Source organism: Ostrinia nubilalis, chromosome 21 (genome assembly GCF_963855985.1).
Source record: "Ostrinia nubilalis chromosome 21, ilOstNubi1.1, whole genome shotgun sequence".
Taxonomy (NCBI): domain Eukaryota; kingdom Metazoa; phylum Arthropoda; class Insecta; order Lepidoptera; family Crambidae; genus Ostrinia; species Ostrinia nubilalis.
This window is the reverse complement of record NC_087108.1, coordinates 7,111,617-7,138,066: the sequence shown is the minus strand read 5'-3', so window position 1 is coordinate 7,138,066 and position 26,450 is coordinate 7,111,617. Positions and strand designations below refer to the sequence as shown.

Sequence of the window (26,450 nt, the reverse complement as noted above, 5' to 3'; positions counted from 1 at the left end):
TCAGTCATTGTAAAACGAATAGTAAATCACTTGTTTATAATAAAATAACGTGCATTTAAGTGCCTCCTAGCTGTGAAGTTTTAATGTGTCATACGAAATGAAATTGACGTAGTTTACTGATTTAATGTTATTGCACATTTGTGGTCTAATAAACGGTTGAATTATTGCACAACCGCATTCTAGTAACATTAAAATTTCATCTCGGTGACGAATATATTTTAGAAGAAAGGTACATGGCACAGATATGTACCATCCTAGCTAGACAGCATCTCACTTAACATCAGGAGCGACTGCGGTCAAATACCTGCCTTGGTCTGCATAAAAAAATGTTTAGATATTAAGGCAAGCCATATTTGGGACGTTTGTCCTGTTTTTCCTGTAAACGGCCAACATATTTTTATTAATAATTTTGAATTCAGGATGGATATAGTAAAACTAGGGGTTTGAATTTTACTTTAAATTGCTTTGAAAGTAATTCTTTCAGGACGAGGAAGTGTAATGATATCATTATTTAACGCCAATCTCCTATGACATCATACACAGGCCATGAGAAATTCAAATGAGCATCGTAGTAGGTACTAAGGAAATGTTTAGCACGAAGGTTTTGTATTAATTAAAAAGTATTGCTCCCTTTATCTTCAAACAAAGAACTTATTTAGGAAGTAGTTTTTCTGCCATTTCGATTGTGGATTAGCGCATTTTAAGATTTAATTCATGAATAATAAAGTCTAGTATCCAGTAGTACTGTGACTAGAATACAAACAAAATAAACCATAAAGTAATAAAGAATAATATTTCAAAAGAAAATTTTCCGATTTTTAATATTGCAAGTTGACAGATTAACTTGCACAATAATTTAACGATTTTTATATACTATAAAGGTAATTTGTATTAGATAGGTGTATAAGTTTATAAGGTATTCTAATAATAATGACTTACATAGAGAATACTATAACATAGAATATTTGGTAGGGAAATCGTTTAGTAGATAGATTTTAAACAATAGGTATTTTTTCACATGTTTTCGTTGACGAGTAGTTCCAAAGTATATCAAATATGACGTCAATAGACATGTTTTTATCAGCACTACAAATAACCGAGTGAAAAAAAATCTACACTCAATAAAAAAACGTGCTATTTCATGAACTGTTGAAACTGAAATACGATTTAAACAATTAAATTGTGAAGTTTTAGTAGTTAATTTATAAAAAAAATCGTGCTTACTTCTATTGATTGATCTAGTCCGTCTATCTAGTCTATTGCCAACAGCTATTACTTCATAATCCGTCGAAAGTTTTATCTATTTCCTCTTTTTATCTATGTCTATTTCTAGTGATTCGTAGTTCTTACGACTAGCCACAACGAATTTAATTCTATGAAATTACGGATTCTAGAATTCTCGAAGCTTATTTTCGCTCTTTCTTTCCTGCTATGAGTGAGCAGGATTAATAAACATCGAGAACATTAGAATACTTTAATCTATTAATCTGTAAAAACGGTAAATTTTACAACCACTAAACTATAAGTCTTTGTAAAACTTATTACTGCCTGTATTATTTTACTTTTTAACGTCTTATGCTATTTACTGAATTTCTATAACTATTAATGATATACCAGTTTCTAAACAACTGGCTGATTCAAGGACTGGACATGCTGACAAATTGGCATCAGCTCATCATGTTATGACATTTTTTATCATGTCAACAGTAATAGTAAATAAGCATTTTTGAAAATGGGGTTATTCTGGTATCCGTTGCGGCCAGTTCAAGATGTATGGTCCAAATGTATTTTTTGAGATCTAAAATTTCGTGACAATATCAACCTTAAACAATAGGGCAACACTGCACACTTTTGAGTGAAAATTCAGCTAAATAAGAACCCCACTACGCCCGGAAAATTAAGAGCGCTTTCACAATAGGGCGTTAGTAGCGCGGCAGCGGCGTTTTTATAATGTGAAGGGATGCATCCGCTGTCACATAGTATGAAATTTTCTACAGCGCGTCTGTTGCGCGTTTGTCGCGCTGCTAAATCGCCTAAATGTGAAAGCGTTCTAATAATCTAGCAACAATTTGTGACATTACAGAGGTATTTAACCTCACATTTGGACCATACACTATGTGCTTCGGCTTGTGTCCCAGAGTCGCAGTTATCGTATAGTCGAGTGCTAAAATCAAAATAAATACTTAAAAAACACTTGCACTTAAATGTATCATTCATTTGGCAAGTTAAATACTTCGGAATGGAAAGTGCTGCGTGTTTCACAGTTATTTAGGCCATGAGTACTAACAAAATTAATTATAATACAATTAAAATTGAGTATTAAATACATACAGAGTCGAGACCAATATAAAATTACGATTTCGAAAAGACAAATGGAAGATATGTTTCTATATATTGGTCCGATGATTGGTTATAATGAAATACAAAAGGTAGCATTATCTTATAATGGCACTCACGCTTCCAAACAAAGCCAAAATTTGATAATCTATTAAACAAAGTATTCAAGGAATGTATGAGCCAATGTCTCTTACCAACGTTGCGACAAAAGATTGATAATGGTGCAAAATCAGAGTTTATTCTCTAATACATTAAATTGAGGGTTAAAAAGACAACCCGTCTCTTTTCAATCCATAGGGAGTGAAGAGTCCACGCACCAAATGTTGTGAGTCAAAGTTCTCAGTTGGAACAGTGACATGAAGGCTCAAGACCGCGATCCCACGTTCAACATCAATAAACAAGTATGCAACCACGGTCCAAACTTAATACAAGTTGTAACTTAAACATAAACGATTACAAGCTGTGATATCATACTTTAATGTATATAATGTCACACATACACAGCCTTTGCGTGTCAGTCACTTCGCAATGTTGCCCGATTCGAGTGAAAAAAAAAAACATGAAAAAAAAAATTGGTGTTGAAAAATTATTTTACGTATGTCAATGATAAAATATGGCCTGTAAAATTGGACCATAGAGAATTTCGGTCAATCTGTGAAATGTTCCGTGAATCGGGCAACACACACACGTACCAAATATTAGTACAAATTGGAAGCAACAACATTAATATACCACGTAGGATGTACAAGACTTCATATAGTCGTAGTTAATCGTTTCTGTTTTGTACTAAAATTCAGCATAACACCTATTTATAACATCCATACTTATGACATAGGAAATTGACATGAATTGGAAATGTAAAGAGATGATGACAGAGTAAGAATATTCGATTAGTTGACAAAATATTCCTAAAACTAACATGTGCACTATTAGAAAACAGAGAAGCTTACTTCAAAATATTATGAGTCATAATTATTACCGGTTACGGATTCAAATTCAATGACATAGTCATTGTCAGAAGAAGTGAAGAGTTTGAAGACAAGAACTAATCACAAACAACTACTTTAACTTCATCAACATTCAATATATTTTAACCTTTACCGACATTCTACTATCTAAATTAATTGTGATCTAAATGCCTCAACCAAAGACCAAGCATCAACTTCAGTATATGCATAATACAAGTATACATTTCACTTTCGTTTAAATTATTATTCTCATCCCAATATGTCAACTTCCTACCATAATCTCTGCCAGAGATAATTTTCATAAAGAGTTTATTTAACATCCTACGAATCAACGACTTTCTATCCTCTCTCTCGTCCTCCGTACAAATTCGACAGTCACAAATTCTACTTATTTCTACTAAATTGGAAGTATTGGTAGGATTTATGTTTTCACATTTGGCAACACCGGTTGCTTGAAAACGGTTTTCATCCGTTGCATTTATAGAGACCACTTGATTGGATGGCGGTCCTTTCGTCGTAGTAACGTCTTTTTTCGGTAATTGAATGTTACTACGGACTTCAATCTTGGAGGTGTGTTTCATTGAAGGAAAGCCTGAGTCCGCATTCGACTCGATCGACCTGCGACGTGTCTTTTTGTGGCTCCTAGCCAGGATATCTTCGCAGCTGCTATGGAGGTAGCTCATATTTTGCTTGATCAATACCTCCTTCCTCAAATTCGTTTCCATTTTCTTCACCCCAACAAAAGACATGTGGCGCGTCATCCCGATCCTCTTTTGATGTCCATCCATACATCCACATTCTGCCTCACTTTTGACGTTTGTCTTTTCCGCATCAATTGACATGCTTCTGTGAAGCAATCTCTTTCTATCACTCATTTCATTCATCTTCAATTTAGAGCTTTCCGATCCTTCACTTGTTTCCGCAAGATTTTTTCGCAACGAAAAGCTTTTCAAATGTTTGACCAATGTCGGTAAATTTTTCGTCTCTAACCCTTTATCTGAAAGTTCTTTTGTTTTTCTAGTCTTTATGGATATATCTTTGAAGTAGGGCGTAAACGCCTCTATTTCACTATCTTCACTATCTGATTTCAAATCAAACGTGGCTCGTTTTACTTGTATTAAATTTCGAAGCGACACATTCTTTTTTAACTTTTTGATCTGTGGTGATTGTCTACCACTGCTTACATAGCCCTCAAAATCGCTACTGGCATTCGACTTGCTCGATTCCACCGAACAGCTCCTGCAATAAGGTCTCTTTGTTCTAAGGAATGCGTCCTTCGTAGTCCGCAGATCATCGACTTTCGAATCGGCGAAGTCCTCAAAGGAGTCGGTTACCGAATAGGTCCATTTCAATTTCTTGATCTGCGGCGACAGACTCCCACTGCCCATGTCAATGCCCCTATAACTGTCCCTCAAGACGGATAACGCTAGGCTGCGTCCGAACGCGCCGTCAAAATCTGAAGATGCACGCCTGCTTTTCACTCTAATCTGAGAAGCTGGGACATCTTCAACGCTCCTGTACCGTTCTATACCTTGCCCAAACGAATGGACTGTCCAGGTAGACCCGATACTGCTGCCCGACCAGTCTGATCCGATGGTCTGCAAATAATTGAATACGTCTACGCCTCTATCTAGGGACACTGACCTTTGTAGTGGGATGTCGTGTTCGAAGCGGTGATGTTGTTCTGTATCTTGATCGAAGTTGCATCCGAGCCAGGAATCGAATTCGATGTTGTCATTTGTGTTGAGTAGTTCTTGCCGCAAGTCGAGCTCCAGTTTGTGGGGGGTGTGAGGGGGCACGCGTGTAGTGGGGGGGTCGGTGGCGGGGGCGGAGGGGTCGGAGTGCCTACGCGGGGGCGGTGGGGGGGCCACCGGGCGCGGACATCTTGCTGGCGAACGAGTTAAGCGAGCGGCGCGGGAACGATCCCACGGTGATATCAGACTCAACAAAGAGCTTGCGAAAACTGAAAGAAAATGCAATACATATCAGAATTAAAAGCATGTCATTCAAAAGAAAACAATATAATAGGGACGTTTCCTGGGTAAAAAACCAAGTTTTAATTAGTCCGTCAGTTAGCTTATCAAAAACTACTCGACACGTATTTTTCACTTTTTAAAACTAATGAAATTAAGACAGGCCCGTGACGTCTGTGAGTGCGTATAAGTGCAGCACTTTGTGACGTCGCGCGGAACTTCAATCCCAACTAATCCCAACTAATATTATAAATGCGAAAGTAACTCTGTCTGTCTGTCTGTCACGCTTTCCCGCTTAAACCTCGCAACCGATTTTGATGAAAGGACATTGGGAACTTTAATATGAGAAAATGCCCCAAGGCGGACAAAGATGAAACGTATTTTATTTCAAAGCTTTATACTTGTAGGTATATTCACTTAAAGCGCTATGTTGTGAGATATGGGAATTCTGAGATATGACGAGTCTAAGTTGAAAATATATTTGTCTAAAATGATTTGATATTTTTACATGTTATGTTGTTTGGCATTGCAGAGTAACCAATAAAAGTAAATAAAATAATATAAATAAATAAAAAATATAAATAACATAATATAAATAAATAAAATATTATAAATACTTAAATTAATATTAGACAACATCTCATATATTACTCCAACCCAAAATAAGTAACTAAGGCATTTGTGTTATGGAAATCGGGAACGACGAACCACAACACACCCAAACCAGAGACAATGTGAAAAGATCGTTTTCTATATTGTCCCGGCCGGGAATCGAACCCGGGACCTCAGTATTGGCCCGGCACACCTTGAAAACCGGTGTGTGCACCTCTCCGCCACGGAGGTCGTCAAAAATGTTACCTAAATGTAAAATAAAATAAAATATTAAAACTTCATTTTCTCAATATTCCCATATAAGAGAGAAAAAAAAATGCACGGAAATTCATTGGATATTAGTATGTATCATCTGTGATAGGTTTCGTTTGTGTCCGCTACTTTTCGAAAAGTGGGGCAAAAAGTTCCCAATGTCATTTGGCACAGAGATAGTTTGAGTCCCGGGAAAGAACATAGCCCTTTCGGACCGCTCCAATACAATTGTGCGGGTTATAAAATCGAGATTTTCTCATTAGTTTTACATCGGAAGTGGATGGGCTGAGTATCGTACGATTGTGCGGGATGCGTTCTTTCACCTCCCGTGCAAATTTTGTCCGAAGCGCAGTTGGTGAGCAGGTTACAACCTGTACAGTTCATGACTGATTGCGCTCCCCGACTTGGCCGGAAAGCTAAAGAAAGTACCTACTATGGTTTTATTTTGTAATTGTGGTAATATACAAGTTATTGATTAGGCAAATAGTTAAAAATAGCATCTTTTTGTGATAACAGTGACTACTTGTAAGCAAAGGCTTTGGCGTAACGGCCTAACGAACTTTACTGACACAATTGTATCGACGTGGGCCCTACAATACCATATGCGTATTTGAAGTTTCTCATAATTATTAATTTTTCATGGTTTCCGCACCATGTTTCCGATTTTAAACGACGCTACTATCGCAGAGATGCTCAATGCATCTGGGGATGAGAGCGATGACAACGACAAAAGCTAGTTTCGGCAACTTCAGATGAACTACTCCTCTTCTTCTGATGAAGGCTCAGACAATCATGACGATACATACCTCTGAGTATGCAAGCGGCATAGCAGACCAAGCCCTTCAATCGTCAACATCTTCCAGGAGATGCTGTTCATGTTCCAGGAGATATTAAATCTCCATAGGAATATTTCGAGCGCTATATTTACTGTTGAGCTCATGGAACAGATGGTTTTGCCCACAAATCAATATTAAATGGCAAATACTGGTATACAAATGAAATCTGTTTATTCCTTACTGGTTATAATACGTTTTTCGGAATACATGCCATTGATAAAATTTAACCCTTACAATATTGACCCTCACAATTGTACGTGGGAAGTGAAGGGCCCAGTTTGATACAATTGTTGGTATATGAATTTTCCAAGATGGCGGCGGAAAATCTGGAAAATTATAGCAGATTCGTAATCTGCGGCCCCAAATTACCTAAAATTCATGTTCAAAATTATAAATTTCTTTCTAGTTTAAGCGCGGGTCCGAAAGGGATAGGATAGTTTTTATCCCGGTTTTTGAAACAGGGACGCGCGCGATAAAGTTTTTCTGTGACAGACAAAATTCCACGCGGGCGAAGCCGCGGGCGGAAAGCTAGTGCACTATAACTCTGTAATTATTTGTTTGATTGATAATGAAAAATATACGTGTCGAATATTTTTTATATGAAAATTGACGGACTAAAAAATTTTTTTTAGGAAACTAGCCTATTATTAGAACGGATTGAAGGCTGCCACCAACCGAGCGATGTGGAAATCATTGGGGGACGCCTAGTTCAGTACCATGGCTGAAATGATGATTATGAATGAATCATCATTAATCAATCACGAAGGACATTTTTTAGGTCATTAGAAATCGTCAGAGGTTTTTCTTCCTTTTCAAACTTTCAAGCAAAGTTATAATTATTAAAAGTGACATAATAATATGCCTATTTTGGAATATTCGCAACAAAAACAAGCATACATTATTAAAACGTTAATAATTTTACTTGAGCGCTCAATATTTCGACATGTTAGTTGCATGCACCATTAAGGATTCACATTAACAAAATTTATTGTTGATTAAAATAAAACTGTTAGACCATGAAATTACCGCGAAAATGCTTACATAACTAAAATTAGAAATTATTGAAGGGCATTGTGAGAAAACAGCAAACCGATTCCACCAAAAATTCGAAACTTGATTTTTATGTGCTTATTTATTTTGACAGTGATGCAATATTAATTGTTATACTTGTAAAAAAAAAATACTCGTGGTAAATTAGTGAAATTAGTCTGCTGAATTCTTACACCTTAAAAAAACTGATTCGTTAATTAATCTAGACTAGAGGTTTATTGTAACTAGAATAATATTACAACATGCATATCTTTAAAAAAAACCTGTTTTGCACATCAATAAAATGATATTTCATCGTAGGTCATATCGAAATATCATAATACCGATTCTACTGATCCTAGATTTCAAAAGCATTAGTTTATTCTCCTCTTTTGCAATTCATTACAAAATGAAACACAATAAAAGGCAAAAAATACGTTTATCAATGGGATGGGGATGATTATTTGAACCGCTTATTAATGTGGAGGCACCCTAAGGGCCTACGCTAAAACTTGCGCGGGCGCTACATCTATTAATGCACGGAAATGCCCGTCACACTACTCATACATTTTTTTCAATACAACGGGGTTACTCCGACGTTTTAAATGTTGCCATCCCTCTCACGCAAAGCAAGATGCCAGCATGAGCAACGGTGACAAATCAAGCCTGGTCGCCGAGCAGATAGAATTTCGTACAATGACCCCAAGCTAACTATCCTTAGCGCTTGCGCGTAGTTATATTGCTGTTGCGGGGCGACCATAGGTGAGTCTGCGAGAGCGACAGCAATATAATACGCGAAGACGCGCCTCACACCAATTTTTTGTCGTGGGAAGCGCGGGGTGCAGGGAGTTTGATCCGAGCAATCCGAGAGTTATTATTGTAGTGTGCGTGGATAATTTTAGCGTGTACCGATAACACTCAAACATTAGCAGAAGAATGGTGGGGCGCGTCTTTTTGGATGAAACGATCTATACGCGCGAGCGATAAGGATAGATAGCTTGGGGTCATTGTACGTAATTCTATCTGCTCGGCGACCGGACTTTAGACCCGAACTAAACAGTGTTGCGGAGTTCTCGCGAGTTTTAGCGGAGGCCCTAAACTATCGTACACCTACCGGGCAAGCGGCGATCAGTACCAAGGGCCGAAAGAGATCCTTGGCGGGGGCGACCTGCGGCCCTCATCGCGTCTCGTCAGCGCCAACCAGAACCTGACCACACCAACAGGTTAGGGGCAACACAAAATAAAGGAACTAAATAGGGAGGGGACATAAACATAAGAGTAAAAGTAAAATTATAAAATGATAGATCGTAATGACTGTTTAATAAGGTCTATATTCTAATGGTAGACTCTTTGACTATGTTCAGGCTGTAACTTCAATACAGAACCTTAATAAAACCTATATTCTGATGAGTCATTGGAGCGTTTTTGCTCTAATTCAAGTTTCACGCTAACTAAATGTTAATAATTCAGAAACAAACAGTTTTGGAGTTCCATAGCTCCAATTTAAATGCTCTTTTTGACTCATTTCAGAACATGATTTCATACTTTATACGAGCAAAAGGTCTGAGTAAAATACTTCTGTTTAATTATTTTGTGACTTCCACATTATTTTGTTGTGTTTGACAACATATTTAAATTTTATGCTATATTACACTATTACAGTAGTAAGTAAATTGTATTTTGGCGTAATGATACCATCTCATAAATAATATCAACTGTCTACTGTTGATATTGTTGTAAGAATGGATATTTTCGGTAAGCAGTGAGCAGAAAATATCCAAAGATTAAACTGTAACTGTACATAAAAACCTTTAAACAATGAGATATAAAAACACAGCACATCAATTGTTATTAAAAAGTGGAAATAGAAATGCGTCTAGCATTTACATTTATTTCGGTAATAAAAACTTTCTTGTGCTATAAATGATATGAGTTATTTATTAATGAAAACCGATGATAAGTGCTACACATAGATATAATATAAATTAATAATATAGTAGGATCGGGATAAAGGAGGGTAGTGAAGCAAAAAGCGTCGTCGTAGTGACTATAATATGGACCGTTCATGCAACGTGCCGTGCGCTGTCCGTGTAAAAATGATCTCTTTCGGCCCTGGTCTCATTTTCCATTATAAAATAACCACCTATAAAAGATAAAATAATTTTGAACACCGAAAAATGTTGGTCACCCCTTGTCTTTCAAAATATCGAATTAAATGGACAGTAAAAATAAAATGTAATAGATGAAATAATTTATGTTACAGATATAGTCTAATCTACAGCTGAGTTGCACCATCTTACTTTAACTTTGATAAACGTCAAAAATCTGTCAAACTCCATACAAAAAGCACCGGTTATTGTTACCGTTAAAATAATTATTATAGGGTCAATTAAGTCTTTATCTTTAGTATTACTGTATTCAACTTCTGTTATTATTATTAGAGATTAAATAGCAAAATATATTTAGCTCCATTTAACTCGATATATTTGAAAAACTGATAATCTTATGCATTAATTTTCACACTTATCTAGTTGAAATAAATAATCTCATGCGTATTTTCTACTGCCCAAATGAATAAAACCAAAAAACGAAATAATGTACCAGAACCAAATAAAGTAAAAGTGTATGAAATGTATGTGTGACATAAAGATTACATACCTGTGTATGTAATCAAAATGAGTGATCATGTGAAAGAATAAATAAACAATACAACATGCAACAACAACCATTTTTACAACATAAAACTATAAAAATAGCGCCAAAGAAAGTAAGTAAATTCTATAGCATGCAAAATGAAAACATATTATTTATATTTACAAATAATGTAATATTATACAACTAAATAATACATTTCAGTTTCATAGACAAGATGTATCCTCTATAAACATTAGAAAATAAATCCGTCACCAAATAGTAACCAAAGCATGACGGCCAAAGTAGTTATTTTTATGTAGTTAAATATAGCAGAAAAAGTTCCATTATATCGCTTTATACATTCAATATAATTACAATTTTAATATCCATGCTTCATGAACTTACTTCTTGTAATAAAAACCTCTCTCTTCATCTACAAAACAGTAAAAAGCAGAAACATAAACATCGAAACAACATTATACCATCCACCTTTATAGTATGTAAGGGCTAGCATGCACCGGTAATTTATGTCACAAGTACCTGTTTTGTCACTCATATCAAGACTATGAAGGCACACTACAACATGATAACCGGTTGAAACTAATAAATAATCGATACGAGTGACAAAAAAGTCACTGCGACAAGTCAACGCGATATAAACCCAATACACTGAACTGTCCCACCCGTGACATTGACAGGGGGGCGCCACCGTCAATACCAGATCGCTGGTTCCGATTTTTGCCATGTTGGAAACTATATGGATGAACGATGGTGGCGCCCCCATGTCAATGAGTTTGGTGTGACAGTTCTGTAGGTCATCTTTAACTCTAATGCCTTGATCACACGTACCGAGCAAACGGGCGAGACAGTGCTCTCGGCCGAGCGCTCGAGTATGTGACTCGCTCACCCAACTGTCTCGACCGAGTAAACATTTTACTGTCTCGCCCGTTTACTCGGTACGTGTGATCAAGGCTTATAACAGAATTCCAAATCCCTCCACAACCACCTCTAATATCACCAATTTCACCATAGATCATGGCGTATACTTACAACTTCCTAATCCCGCTGTTTCTCTTCCACGGGGCGTCGTCTGGCTCGGCCGGTAGAGGGCCCTGGACTGGTGCCTCGTCTTCCTCCGCTGTACTGGCCACCGTGCTCATGGAAGGAGACGTGTCTGAGCCGCTGCAATACAATATCATTGAGGTATTAAGCACAAGTACTAGAAAATACACAACTTATAACTACTATGTCTTGTTTGTTTGGTCCAGCTTTAGCAGAACCGCTGCAACATGGCGGAACGTGGTAGATCAGTTTAAAATAAATTAGTCATTCGGCATACATAACGTCTTGTCCAGCGTAAGCATTCTGATCGACGTCTGTATGTTGTCCATGTGCTGAAGTCAGCATTGAACTTAATACGTATTTAACTATACATTTCTATAGCAGTCCAACAAACTGTGGAGTGACATTGTAAACGTACAATCGCGTTTATAGGTGACGAGATGACCTCAGCCTTAGGCAATTCAATGAAATATAAAAGGAACAATAAAGGCCTTAGAATGCTCCCCTGAGGAGCACCGTTTTATTTTGTCGAAACGACTGCCCATTTTATGCCTACATTATTCTGGTACATCTGAGCTATGTTTCATAAACATAATGTTGTGGTTTTGATCTAAAACGCCTCATTGTTCTTCAGTGTTGCATTAATTGCAGCTATGACTAACCAAAGTCAAATAGACCATATACCTACATGATTATGGGTCAATCTTCAACAGAATTTATTGACTAACCTGCCAGCTGCTCCTCGGCCAGGTTGAGCTTCAGCTTGAGCTCGTTCCTCTCCTGCAGTATGGCCAGGTGCTCGTGCTCGCTGAAGGATCAGTTCGAGTCCTAGTCTTTCATCACCTGAGTCCAGTAGTCAAATAGACCCTATACCTACATTATTATGGTTCAATTTACAACAGAGCTTATTGACTAACCTGTCTTGTTGTGGCTTCACCTGCAACTGCTTTTCAGCTCGGTTTAGCTTCAGCTTGAGCTCGTTCCTCTCCTGCAGTATGGCCAGGAGCTCGTGCTCGCTGAAGGATCAGTTCGAGTCCTAGTCTATCATCGCCTCCGTCCAGTAGTCAAATAGACCATATGCCTACATTATTATGGTTCAATTTACAACTAACCTGTCTTGTTGTGGCTCCACCTGCAGCGCCTGCAGCTGCTCCTCGGCCCGATTGAGCTTCAGCTTGAGCTCGTTCCTCTCCTGCAGTATGGCCAGCAGCTCGTGCTCGCTGAAGGATCAGTTCGAGTCCTAGTCTATCATCGCCTCCGTCCAGTAGTCAAATAGACCATATACCTGCATAATTATGGTTCAACTTACAACAGAACTTATGGACTAACCTGTCTTGTTGAGGCTCCACCCGCAACTACTTTTCAGCTCGGTTTATCTTCAGCTTGAGCTCGTTCCTCTCCTACAGTATGGCCAGCAGCTCGTGCTCGCTGAAGGATCAGTTCGAGTCCTAGTCTTTCATCGTCTCCGTCCAGTAGTCAAATAGACCATATACCTGCATAATTATGGTTCAATTTACAACTAACCTGTCTTGTTGTGGCTCCACCTGCAACGCCTGCAGCTGCTCCTCGGCCCGGTTGAGCTTCAGCTTGAGCTCGTTCCTCTCCTGCAGTATGGCCAGCAGCTCGTGCTCGCTGAAGGTCCGGTTAGAGGCTTGATCTGTCTCGTCACCGCCGTCTGGAGTGGGCGCACCGCATGTTTTGCACTTCTGGAAATGGAGGATAGAGATCTTGAAGCAATATTTTATAGTATATGAAGGTTTGTCTCTTCTGTAATTGGAAGCCAATTTTTTAAATCAATGTTTCTAAGCCTATGTGGCGATTAATTAATGGGAGGGGTATGTAGGCTCATCTTTGGACTGACTCATCACGAAATCTCAGAAACTACAAGTACCCTCAAATTTTGCATGGGGGTTCCTTTTAGAATGTAGGTGCTCACTAAAATCGGATTTTACGAAACTCCACCTCTAAGGGGGTAAAACGGCGGCTCTTTTTTTATTGAAGGGGTGCGGGGTGGGGTCTAAAACCCTATCTTAGGATCATTTTTTTTTATAATTAAAAATAGAGTTTTATTCTTTTAGGGCACTGAGAAAGTTTAAACTGAAAGTGAGACGATTTTTATCATTAAATATTGACAAATCCATTTTCTATTCTGGATATACCATTTTATGACTACGTATCGACCCTAAGCCTAAATGAGAAAAACAAGGGTTGGTCTGTGGAGACCAAACAGCCGTAAAAAGTTAACGCTGAGTAGGTTTAGGGCGGCCGTTAAGTAACCCGTTCACACCTTGGGTCTAATTCTGTGAAATTAGCTCCAACGCAAAATATCTTTCAGAGTACCCACGTTAATAACAATCTTGTTTGAGGGATTGATTAGGAAGAAGGAAAAAGTATTTTTTGTTGCAAAAACACATACACAAACAACATAACATAGCAACATCCAATGTAATGACTTTGACAAGGACAAAGCAATGGCAGTTTACACATTTGACATCTCAGTCATAAAAACTTATAAAACACAGAGACGCAGACACAGAAAGTGACACATTTTATGGCTAAAGTAACCTATTGTATAGAGATGCTTATTTTTTATAAATAAGGCAGAACACAAAAGAGAGAAAGATCGTACGTCACTAAACAAAGGTAAAGCGCTTAACGGAATCATTGCCTGAGGAATGGAAGCGGCACTGGAGGGGTGACATTGACATATTATAACGTGACAGAGCATACAAATCTGAATCTGAGCGCCTAATGTGAGTTTTCATCAAACGCGCTGAGCGCGTCAATAAATGACATTAATTGTATGACGGATTGTACAGCGGCAAACGTTCAAAAACTAAAATTTTCATACATTTTTAAATAACTTATGTTAAATGTAAACTCACACTCATCCCACAAAAGGAGATCCGAGGTCTCGCTGACATTTGTCCATCACAAAAGCACCCTCCCGTGCTGCTCCCATACCTCAGGCGTTAACTCAGTTAGAACTTAGGCGTTAGATCTATGATGATGAATGAAGATGACCTTACCTGGTTCTGTACATTGACCTGCTGTAGTGTGGCGATGTCCCGTTGCTGGGACTGCACTATGGCCGTAAGTTCCGAGCGCTCCTCGCATACTAAGCGCATCTGTATGCAAATGATTTATGCATTAGCACGTAACTGATGAGGTTTGAAGTCTCTACATTTAGAAAGCATGGTCGTGACAAAATGCACACAGATTTAATGCCCATATTACGTAACGACACTAAGAACCACTGACTGATCAGTCAGAATTTGATTCTATTCTGATCTGAATATTGAAATGCATCCAAAAAAACCTTAAGCTTGAATGAAATTAAACAGGGTTTTAGTGTCTTTTCGTAATGAGAGATGAAAATAGATTTTTTAGAATTAGGAATTTAGATTATCTATTTGTTAATTAGTGTTCTAATAATGGATAATGGCTATCAATCGAATTGAGTTAATTCAGAACCTACATTTTAGCGGATAGATCAAGTTTAAAACAGAGGTTTTATTCATGCTAGTTTTGAATTCTCAATGATGACCGAATCGAATTATCGCAGCGCTTGCATCTTTGATCTTAATATCTCAAGATATGCAAGCCCCTATGAACGTGTATTATGGACCACACTTTCAGCTACCCCTTTCCGGTCATATCGTCTCGTTATATCGCAAAGAACCGCGAGCGATGAATGTGAGAGCGAGAGAAAAAACGGAAATGGGTAGCTGGAACTATGGCTCACTCGGAAACTACGGAACCTTCTGCTCCCAAACTAACATCGGTAAGTTTGGGAGCAGAAGGTTCCGTATCAGATCTACCCATTTCTTTCATAGAAGTTGCATGATATTGTTAGCACAAAATTGCACATTTTCATAGTCAATTTATTTCTTTCGTTAAACAAACTTGTTATGAATCAAAAGTAGGTTTTGGGCATTACCTGATTTTGTAGCTGCTTGTGTTTACGTCGGAGGTCTCGGCTGACTTGTGCCAACTTCTCGACTTGACTTGTCAACTGAAAAGTGTCCAAAATTGCCATGTTAATAAATTATAACACAAATATTCCCTAAAATATTTTTTCTCGGAAAAAACTATGCGCAAAGTATAGTTTCTTGAGATTTAACACAAGTTATTCTTAACTATACATCTATGTTGTTAAACACGTGATGCTAGCAAGACAATGCTGTTCACTGATATACAAAAATATAAAAATATCAGAATCGAGTGTATTTCCATGTCTAGAACTCGTAGATTAGATAATATGTCATATATACTACATTTTTATAAATATTTATCAGGAACACCCATGTTTCGATATGATTGATTGTTATTATTTTGCGCGAATTAAATTCTCTAATATTGGAACACGGACTAAATTGAGATGTAAAAGAACGCCGAAAGGAAATTTCGAAATGATGGATTGACCTATTGATAAAAAATTGCTGAATCTCAACACAAACGTTTGAGAGTTCTTTATTTTGTGCCGTCATTGGATTGAGATTACTTTCTTTAGCACATCAATCAATAAACACAGACAGGGGCATTCAACCATGATTGCATTCATTACCAATTCACACATTTGATTTCTAATGCCATTATAACTCAAATATACACTCGCGAGCAAAAGTATGGAATCACCCCATTCGTTTTGAGTAATCTTTGTAGCTAAACGAATATGAAGATGAAATTAAAAATGGTACCAGTTTAAAGGTTACATTACCTACTTTAACTTGATACCATAGATGCATAGATAGTCATTGAGTTCTTCAGATCGTTGGGAACAAAACTCAAGTGGGTGATTCCATACTTTTGCTCGTAAGTATAGTTCCAAGATGTTACAAGCTTGAATCGCGTCGACTTTGCCTTTACCATCGGGTACGGAATTTAAATTGAATTAAATGCCGTGTGAACTTTTCTCCATTGACTTTTGTTCCTTAAAAACTAATTTAAAACGAAGTTAGCCTTTTCATGCACATTTTTTTTATTCTTTTCTGTAATGTCTTAAGTGTTTCTTTATATTATAAGAAGTCCTCGTAAGAAGTCCCCTTTGTGGACATGAAAATCGTTCTAAATTTTAAAGCCAAAAAAAGACACAATTAATTAGGTAGTCATCAAGTAAAGAGTTATTATTCGTAGAAAGAGGAAGTGTAAAACTGATTCTTATTACAACGATTAACTTATCGTTAGATAATCATGATTTATTATTTAAAAAAACATGATTATCTAACAATAGTTAATCTTAATCGATTATTTTAATCTTTAAAGCTCTATAATTATACAAAACATACGTCACGTGACGTTAAATGGAATAATATTATCTGTTCTATTACACATAGCACTGAAAAAGCGTATTGCACGGTTGAGAAGTCAACAAAAACAGTAATGTACGATTACCTGGGCCTCATTGTAATCTGCATGTAATTACGAAGCTATGCCTGAGGTTCGGGGAAAAACAACGACAATATACAGGATGGAAACGATAAGTGATCTCACTCTATTATTTCAAAACTATACTTACAAGATATCGAAAAAGTGGCTATTGATCCTGAAAGTGCTTCACGAGCTCTATCAAACGGTATCAATAATATGTTACAGAATAAACTGGATCAATCCGAAAATTCAATGTTTCCAGTAACTGTACAACAGATTATGTAGTTCCTGTAAGTGTATGTATACTATGTAAAAGGCGTTTATATTTCTATTTTCTGCTTTCTTTCTACATAACTCTATATCTGATCAAACAATCGGAACGTGTGAACGTATAAATCACAGGATTTGGTTTGGTGTGACGTTTATTGTAAAATCAATATGGAATCGTAATCGGATTCGAATAAAACTTGTTATCAATGGCCTAGATTTACGACCTTGCATTTGAAATACATTTTTGGCTCAGTTAATGGTCATTATCACTAACTTAATCTACGAGAATGTAAAAAAATAAAAGACTCTTTTTCTTGCCCATAATATTCTCTAGCACACCTAAAAAAAAGTTCTATCGGTTGTTAATATTATAATTAAAATCGGAAATCAATCGAAAAGATCTTAGAATCTTCACAATTAATCCAGAAGTATCAATTCAATCTCATTCACAGATTCTTTCATGTGGTAAATTCAACCAATCAAAACTCTAAAATCTTGAAATTGAATCTTGTTTTCAGCTACGTTTTGTGCGTGCCTTAATGGCTAACACTGATCAAAACAATTAAACTACCTACTCGTATGCAAAATTGCATAGGACACTTAAGGTCATCACGAGCAAACTTGGACGAGTTCTCAGACAAAATTCAGCGCTTTCGTGCAATAAAGGAGGGTGCCCGTTGGCGCGGAGCAGTCATTTATAGTTCCCTATTCCCACCCCTAGTCTCAGCCGATAAATCAGCCCATTTAAGCTATATACCAAAAGCTAGGGTTGTCAACCGTGTTATTGTAGAGTCGAAGGCAAATCACACTGTACAAATTCCTTGCAACAACAACTTTTTAACTAAGACTTTGATTAATAAATAATATTTTTCATTTACAATTTTTCACTAATACCACTTTATAAATGACGCTGAATTTAGCTTGAAGTGCTGTCGTTTGTACATCGTATCTATTGAGTAAGTCACTAAAAGAGACGTGCGATACTTTATGAAACTCGGGCAAAGTTACGCGCAAAACGACGTTTTTAAAGTCATAATGTATCAGCAATTGGGCCTTATTTAGCAAATTATCTTACAACACGATCATGTTGGTGTTTTCCATATTTTTCAATTAGTAAAATAACACTAATCTTACTCAGCCTTAGGGTCAATTTCGAAACCTGTCGAACCATTTCAATAACAAACGTAATCAAACATTCATCCATCAAAATCACAAGTGTTCTCTACAAGTGATTTATTTCCCCGGACTTTCCCGATTACGTCATCGTCTCCATGGCAACTAAGGAGAAACAGACCTATTCTTGTAGCTTGGGACCAAATTTAATTGCATCTTTACATGGACTTTTTATACGAAGGATTCTGTGTACAATACACCCATGATTAAAACTTCTGAACCCGAACGTCTTAATGAAAAAGGGAATACTTAAAGGTCATGAGATATCTAACCGTCATTTAGGAATAAAATCAATTATGTACTTACAACCCTAGTGAATTGGCAACGAAAATGCCTGGGAAAATTAAATAGAGTCATTTAGACGAAAGTATAGTACTAAACGACATGGTTGGTTGGTGCAAATTTTACAACATATTCTTCTCTGTATTTTCTTCTCCGAGATTTAGATAAGAGAAGAATCTTGGCATAAACTTTGTGCAGCCTGTGAAATCGAGAAGGAAATGGAATACCAACAAATTGAATTCTGTGAAGAGAATCGTTGTTTCATTCTTCGGTGGAACTCGTGTGTTTAATAATATCGAACAAACGTACGTCTTCTTCAGTAAGATGACACTTTATGCAAATGAAATACTTTAATGAAAATGGTATTTAATCAAGTTATACGCTTTTTTAAAATAAGGCAGGTAAAAATATCTATGTTACATTTTAGGATTCGTGCCTGCCTAAAGGGTGCCAACGTGACCTTATTAAAATGCCTTCGTTGTCTGTCTATCAACGGGATGTATATCGTGAACCGTAATATGTAAAGTAGACAATAATTTTACACAATGTGTCTTTTTATTTGCACTTTAAATTACGAGAGCAAAATTAAATACTAAGGATTAAGGAAAACCCAAAGTGCATGGTGTTTTGATCTTGTACACTTTACCGGTTTCTTAGTTATGACGTCATTGTACAGTCTTGTTGGTTTTGCTGGAAAATGACACCTATAACATCTACATAAGATGCAAATGTTTAGCTTAGTGTTCTGCCATCTTTAGTTTACCTTAGTCATCGGGGCTCCAATTGTTAGACAAAAGAGAACCTCTAAGCATGAAATCATGTTTCTATACCAAAATACAGTCAACAGCTCATCAGGATAAACACGTAGCGTACTTTATGTAATTATAATAAGTGCGATTTTGCTATAAAAATGTATAGTCCGATTTCTGTCTACTACTGTACAGTCAACTGCGCATTAAACTATACAGTTTTATCGCAAACTCGCTCTTAAGACAACTACATAAGATACAATTGTGTTTACGTTGATGTGCTGTCTACTGTACATTTGTGGGATCTGTCGCTTGCAGATTCGATGAATCATGGCACAGAGAACAAATAGGGGGCGAACGGCCCAGTCTCGTGTTACGATATTGATTTGGTGTATTTGAGCTTAGTATTTGCCAGTTTTTGCGTTATCTACCTCTCCAATTTATCCTGTTTTCTTTATAGCAAAATAAATATATGTATAATTAATATAAGAACCGAATTGTTGAGTGAAAATTGAAAACATTTGGTTCAGATGTCTGTCTGTCAAGGTAAATAGGTAAATACGTATGGATGGGGCAAGTTAGTGTCGAAGGAAGTTCAAGTCAAGAAATAATTGTCAAGAAGTTTCTGAAAAAGATCCTTCTTGACGCTTCCTTTAGAGCTGCTAACCTATTGTGTTTTTTTTAGTATAGGTCGTATATGGTAGAATATCTGAATTTAAAAAACGTTTTGGTAGATTCTCAACTTCCATTTGCTGTCTCTACTGTACTGCCTATTTAAGACTGCCAAAGAATTTCCCTATTTTGCGCACGAACGATGCTTTTGAGTTTTTAAAAGGCTTATTAGAACCGTTCTCACACGTCCCTGCCTTTTTAGGGCTCTAGTGTGTGAACGTGTAATTAAATGTGACATGCCTTTGTATTGCATGCATGAAACTATGCTGCGAAAATTACACAGAAACTATTCTATTTATAAGAGAATGTGTTACTATCATTATACAGTTATGCAATATAATACATGTTGACATTCCGCGCTCCGTTTGCGGCAGTCAATTCAAACTTAAATTGAATGTACTGAGATAATACACAACACAAATATTTGACAGTTAAAGCTGATTAATTAATAAAATGTCAATTATTGCCTGGACAATTATTCAAATACGAGTATTAGCTCTATTATTGTGTTATTGTTAATTATTTTAACACTTATTAATCGTGTCATCTAAACTAATAAATGCGAAAGTAGCTGTCTGTTATGTTTTACGTTTACGCCACTGAACCAATTTCATTACTTAAGTAGTCTAAGTGGAGGAGAAAGACACCTATAGGCCAAGGATGCGCACCGCGATAAGCGGTCATAATTTTATCGATTTTGCCCATACATTTTTTTTAACGTCGATAAAGTATATCACGGCGCGCATCCTAGCCCGGCTACATATTGCTATTGCTGCAAAATAGCGAAATGGAGGATATGGAATACTGATTTTGCAAAAAATAAGTGTTTGAAACACAGGACGCGCTGGTAATGGTTTCATATGACAGGCGAAGCCGCGAGGCGAAACTATATCTGGCAAATGGTTCTATATTGGCTCACATAAAATTCTAAATCCTATTCTTTGTCTTACTACCGATTTGTGTTCATAATAATCTCTCTTCATAATTTTATTTTTCATACTTTTTTTATTCATACATTTTTATTACTACCATCGGAGCTCATAACAGTTAGTAATCATAATTTTTTTATCAATACTGTTACTACCAAGAACCATTTAAAATACATAATTTTTATTTTCAGATCTTTTTTCTTCATAACATTCATTGATCATATTGTTTTATAATTAATAATGTTGTTACTAAGAACATACTTCAACTCATAATGTTGTTGCTCAGAATAATTTACTTTATAACAGACATACTCGTATCTTTAAAAAAATCATATATCATTTAATAGAGTAGATAATCATGCAAAGCATGCAGCATGAAAGCAAGCATGCAGCATGCATTGGTATCTCCTCGTCTCCGGCGCTGCGGGATGTGCAGCCCTTCCGCCCTTGCGTAACGAGGCTCAGGCACCCACGCTTGCTTCCGCAGCTTCGGCTTTTTGGATCGCCATCGGCGCCTTCGGCGCCTCAGCGACCAGCCTCAGCCGCTCCAGCTCACCCGGGCGCCTGAGCCTCGTTACAGCGGGCGAGGGCTGCCCTCCCTCCGCGCCTCCGGCTTTTAAATTACACTCTAGGGGTAGGGCAGACAAGACTACGTGGAGTCGGTTTTGCAGCGATTCGTTTCTGTCACGTTAGTTTTGTGGCACAAAATATTGCCTGTTTTGGACCATTTCAAATTAATTTAATGTTAAAATACGATTTAATACGAATATAGACATCATGATTTTCAATAATATGGATAAATACACTTATGAGTAATAAATTTATGAAAACAAATATTAGGATACATCACATTTATGAATATTATAGTTATTTATTCGAATGATTATGAGTTTCGATCATTAGTATAGAAAAATATATGAAAACAAATATTAGTAAAAACTAAGTGTATGATTAGTGATATTATGAATATCAATGATTATGTTTTTAAATATGTAGGTTTTAAATTTTTTATGAAGAATGATCATTATGGTATCAAATTGTATGAGAAATATTTTCGGACCTCCAATGATAGGAATTGAAAAGTTATGTAAGAAAATGCGCTACCCTGGCAAATAATGACATCATGACTTAATTAGTAATTATTTTTTGTAACATAACAAAGAATGGCTAATGCGTAGAAACAAGTGATTGCAAAGTAATTAGGCAAGTACACATTTCGGTATTCAGTTGTAATGAAAGTAAAGTATTATTATTTAGCAGAATCTCCGCCATTCTTAGTCCAACATGAAAGACAAATCTTTTCTTGCAAAGAAACCATTAAGTCTAAACGAATCCACGACAAAAAATGCCGCTGCGATGCTTGGATTGCTGCTCGTTAGGGTTGCTTCATACGACGATATTACACTTTTGGCTGTATACAAGTGTACGGTATTATGAAACGACCAAGTATGAATTTAAGAATTTCATTCAAGTCTGTGGTTGGTCTTAACATTTGCTTGTTTCTTCAAATTCCCTGTTTCCTAGACACAATATATTAACAATCAGTTTATGTTAACAGTCAATCAATTCTTTATAACGTTTTCTTTAATTATAAATTATGAAAAATTTTAATTTAATTAACACAATAATTACTTGCAACTAAATTAACTTTTTAGAAGGTAGGTAGGTACAATGAATTTGACTAAAAAGATCATAGCTATGCATGTATCATTTAATTGGCATTTTTAACTCTAGATTTTACAATGTATTAAGATTCACCATGAAAATTCTTAGTATAATTCGCCGACATATCAGACTAACTTATTTTATTGCAATATCGCAACTATTACAACAAAATAATGTGACATTTGAATCAAATGTTTGACACTTGAAGTGTCATTTGTACAAAGGGCACTTTACCTTTTCAAAATACAGACACAGTTCAATCTTTAATTAATTGTTACAAAAAGAGTAGATACATGAAACAGATAATATCATAGCATTACGACTCTACAATGTAGCAAAACGTAGAGGTTAAGTGGTCCATCAAGTATTTGGGAAATACCAAATTGTTGGTTCTCCAAATTGAGACCATATTACATTCAAGTGACATTGCTACAATGCCCAAAGTATATTGTATTCTTTTGTAGTTGATTTATTTACTTAATCGGAATTTCTGTGTAGACATAGATTATTTTCCAACTTCAACTATTCACATTAATAAAGCGAACTGGAGCTTTAAACACAGAGAAAAGGTTTCAAATTCCTTCAATTTCAGAATCGAATTTCTTTAACCAAGTCTCTAATTAGGGACGTTAATTAACCACCCTTTGTAGACCGGATTAAGTTGCCAGCTCTCCTGTCTGTCTGTAGCGAAATTAACGACTTAAGCAGTTCGTGCTAAGTGCGTTAATAAAAACAGACGCTAATACAACTTCATTACGACCATATTGCTGTATAATGTCTATGTGAATATTCACTGGGTTCTGAGAAAGACCGTCTTAACGATCGTGGTCTTTTTGGTGATATAATTATGCAGCATTGATGTATAATTAATTAGCAATAAGAGATCTCAACACGGTAGACCGACGACCTGATAAAGGACATGAAGCTAGTTAGGTCAATCCAAAAGTACTAAAGGAAGGCATATTTCAAGGCGAGAGTGAATAGGCACTTACAGGGCAGATAATATGTGACATCCTAGACTGCATCCCACTTAACACCAGGTGCGATTGTGGTCTGCCTTGTTATGCATAAAAAAAAATTGCAGTGGACATCCTACGTTAAATTAGGATTTTTTTAAAAATCAAAGACATACATCAAAATACTCCTCCTAAGATTATACTAACAAAGGATTCTGGGTGAAATTCGCTTCCAGCTTTGGCCTGATCATCACTTTCCATCAGGTGAGATGGAAAGTGATGATCAGGCTAAGAGCGTCCGCGTTGTGGATAAAAAAAAGATATCGCATTGTTTAAATTCTCGTGTTAGGCAACGTTTCAAGGGAAAATAGAAGAGAACAAACCATTTAATTCTCCAGACTAAACCATTACCAAAACATTGTTTTCGAGATCACAAGCCAAGTTTTGACTCAAAGGCCATCCGCAACACAAAATACATAACAACTGAAAATGCAAATTTAAGCAGATGCCTTCGTAAAACGTCGGCTCGCGGTCGAAACAGTGTCGTTTGAAGTTTTGAGCCACGATGTTAATTACGTCAAGCCATAAGCCGTATAATAAGATATTTTGCTCGATGTGGCATTCGCTGTAACGAGATAAGCGCTGGAACACAGCCCAAAGAAATAGTATCATTTGTAGCGATAAAACATCGCGCATTGTTGCAATGCGGTCTAAGAGTTCAGGCATTCAACTGCATTGTCTTGGAATCTAGCATTCCTTTAACACAAGCGGAGATTAAGATAACATTGCATTGTCAAAGATAATGATGATCTACATTTGATAGAGCTACACAAATGCATAAAAAACGAAGCTAAAGTTCGAAGTAGACATATTATTAGCGTTGCAAAACAGCACAAGATTCTATAGTGAAGCCAAACATGCTGGTCAACAATGGATGTTTGTCTCTTGAAAGGGACGTGTATGAGTGCCCTGAAAAGGGTCTGCATACATACTAATGAAGACTTAGGTAGTACCTATATTCAGTTTAGATCCAGAGCCCTAGAATAGAAAATACAAAAGAATAACCTAGCTGTTCTCTACTAGCTATGGCAAGCTGAATCGCCATGGAATTTTAAATATTCCACCCAAAGGCAGAATGTTAAAGGAAATCCATTTCTGTCTCGTAATCGTTTAAATCGCACCGTCGTCAAATTAACATCTCCACTGGCTAATTGAGGTTATGCAATTCATTTTATAATTTATTCTCGTTGTGTTTATAGTCTTGACCACGCGGCATTCGGACGTTGTATTATTTGGAGTTTAAGCTGATAATTATTTCATTTAGATTTGACGCAAAAGACATTTGACGAGACGCAAAAGGCATTATTTAAAGTGTAATCGATTTAGTTATCGGTGTTATTTTTCTAAATTTCTACTGACCAAATGATTATTGTATTTAGATGCAAAGAAACCCGAGGGTAAAATCAAGCTATTCATAAACCGTGAACTTTATGTGCTGCTAGGAAAACTTTATTAGTGTTTTATTGTCCAAAGAAGTGACAACACCGTTAACATTTACGGCGTTACACAGCCAGTCTGTCTGCGACCTACGTCACGACCCAAACATGGGAGACATTTACGGCAAATGAGACTTTAACACCTATCGCATTAGGCGGGTAATAGCTTGTACTTAGTAATGTACCGGTTAGTCGTTAAGTTGACCTAGTTAAGTTAAATCCAGACCATTACCTTAATTCACTTGGTCTATGGTCTAATTTAGACTAGCTTAGGATTTAGATTTAGCACTGCCGTGATAGACTTACTAACGATACAGAGACGAAATACAGTGTGAGTCACGATAAAGTACACATATGAAATTAGGTGAAACGATCATTGCAAACGCAATAGGGATTATTAGGGATAGAGACATGCAATTTTTGGTTTTACGAAGGTAATACGATGGAGAATAATACAAAGTAATAAAAACTAACTGTTATAGGGAAATTTATCAAATAACCAAAAAAACATGATTTAAAAGCAGTTTTTTTTTTTTTCAAAAAAAATTTTTTATTGTTTGATGGAAGAAAAAAATTAAAAAAAAAACAAAATTTTTTTGACCTCTTTTTTGTCAGTAAAAATAGGTCTACTTTTACCTAATTTCATATATACACTTTATCGTGACTCACACTGTATAAAGGTCATCTTCAAAATACCTTATCGATCCAGACAGCTAGATTTAGAGGTTTTAGAAATGGCACGTTCTTTAATAGGTTAATAAGCTTCTGACATTTTAAAAGCTTTTGCATGTTCGGTAAACATTATTAGGTATGCTCTCTGTCTGTATGTGAGAGGTTTTAATAATTCTAATAATTTCAAAGCAAAACAGAAATTTTCATGACTACATAGAGGATTTTCTTTGGCATTTAGTTGAACCAAAAATAATTTATCAGTGGAAAACTAAGTAGTAGGATGATAAAATAGTAAATTTTCTTAGTCTCTTTTTTACACAGAGAAAACTAAAATGGCATTGCAATCATCTACCTAGATTTAGTTTTTGTCGTGCGTGCTTAACGGCTATTGCAGACATGACATCTATTAAATTCTTTGAAGTTGTATTTAAGCAAATGGCGATGCTGACAAAAATAATTACAACTTGTTTAGGATAGGTTTAGTTCTTTTTTTTTTTCATTTCGTGTCTTGTA

The 26,450-nt window shown here is 36.4% G+C and overlaps 1 protein-coding gene across 4 annotated transcripts in view; it reads right to left on the bottom strand.

Moving 5' to 3' along the window:
• Nucleotides 1–1,326: 1,326 nt before the first annotated feature.
• LOC135082225 (RILP-like protein homolog) overlaps nt 1,327–26,450 on the bottom strand; it is a 39,010-nt gene continuing 13,886 nt past the window's right edge. The window contains exons 4-9 of one of the 4 annotated variants that reach the window (XM_063976994.1): nt 15,644–15,718; nt 14,733–14,831; nt 13,228–13,409; nt 11,692–11,823; nt 9,122–9,214; nt 5,177–5,268 (exon numbers count right to left, since the gene is read on the bottom strand). In XM_063976994.1, the coding sequence (XP_063833064.1) occupies nt 9,136–9,214; nt 11,692–11,823; nt 13,228–13,409; nt 14,733–14,831; nt 15,644–15,718 (567 nt within the window). In that variant the 3' untranslated portion in view covers nt 5,177–5,268; nt 9,122–9,135. Of the gene's footprint in view, nt 5,269–9,121; nt 9,215–11,691; nt 11,824–13,227; nt 13,410–14,732; nt 14,832–15,643; nt 15,719–26,450 lie in introns of those variants that run through there. The other 3 variants (XM_063976993.1, XM_063976995.1, XM_063976992.1) reach the window with 3 other exon arrangements.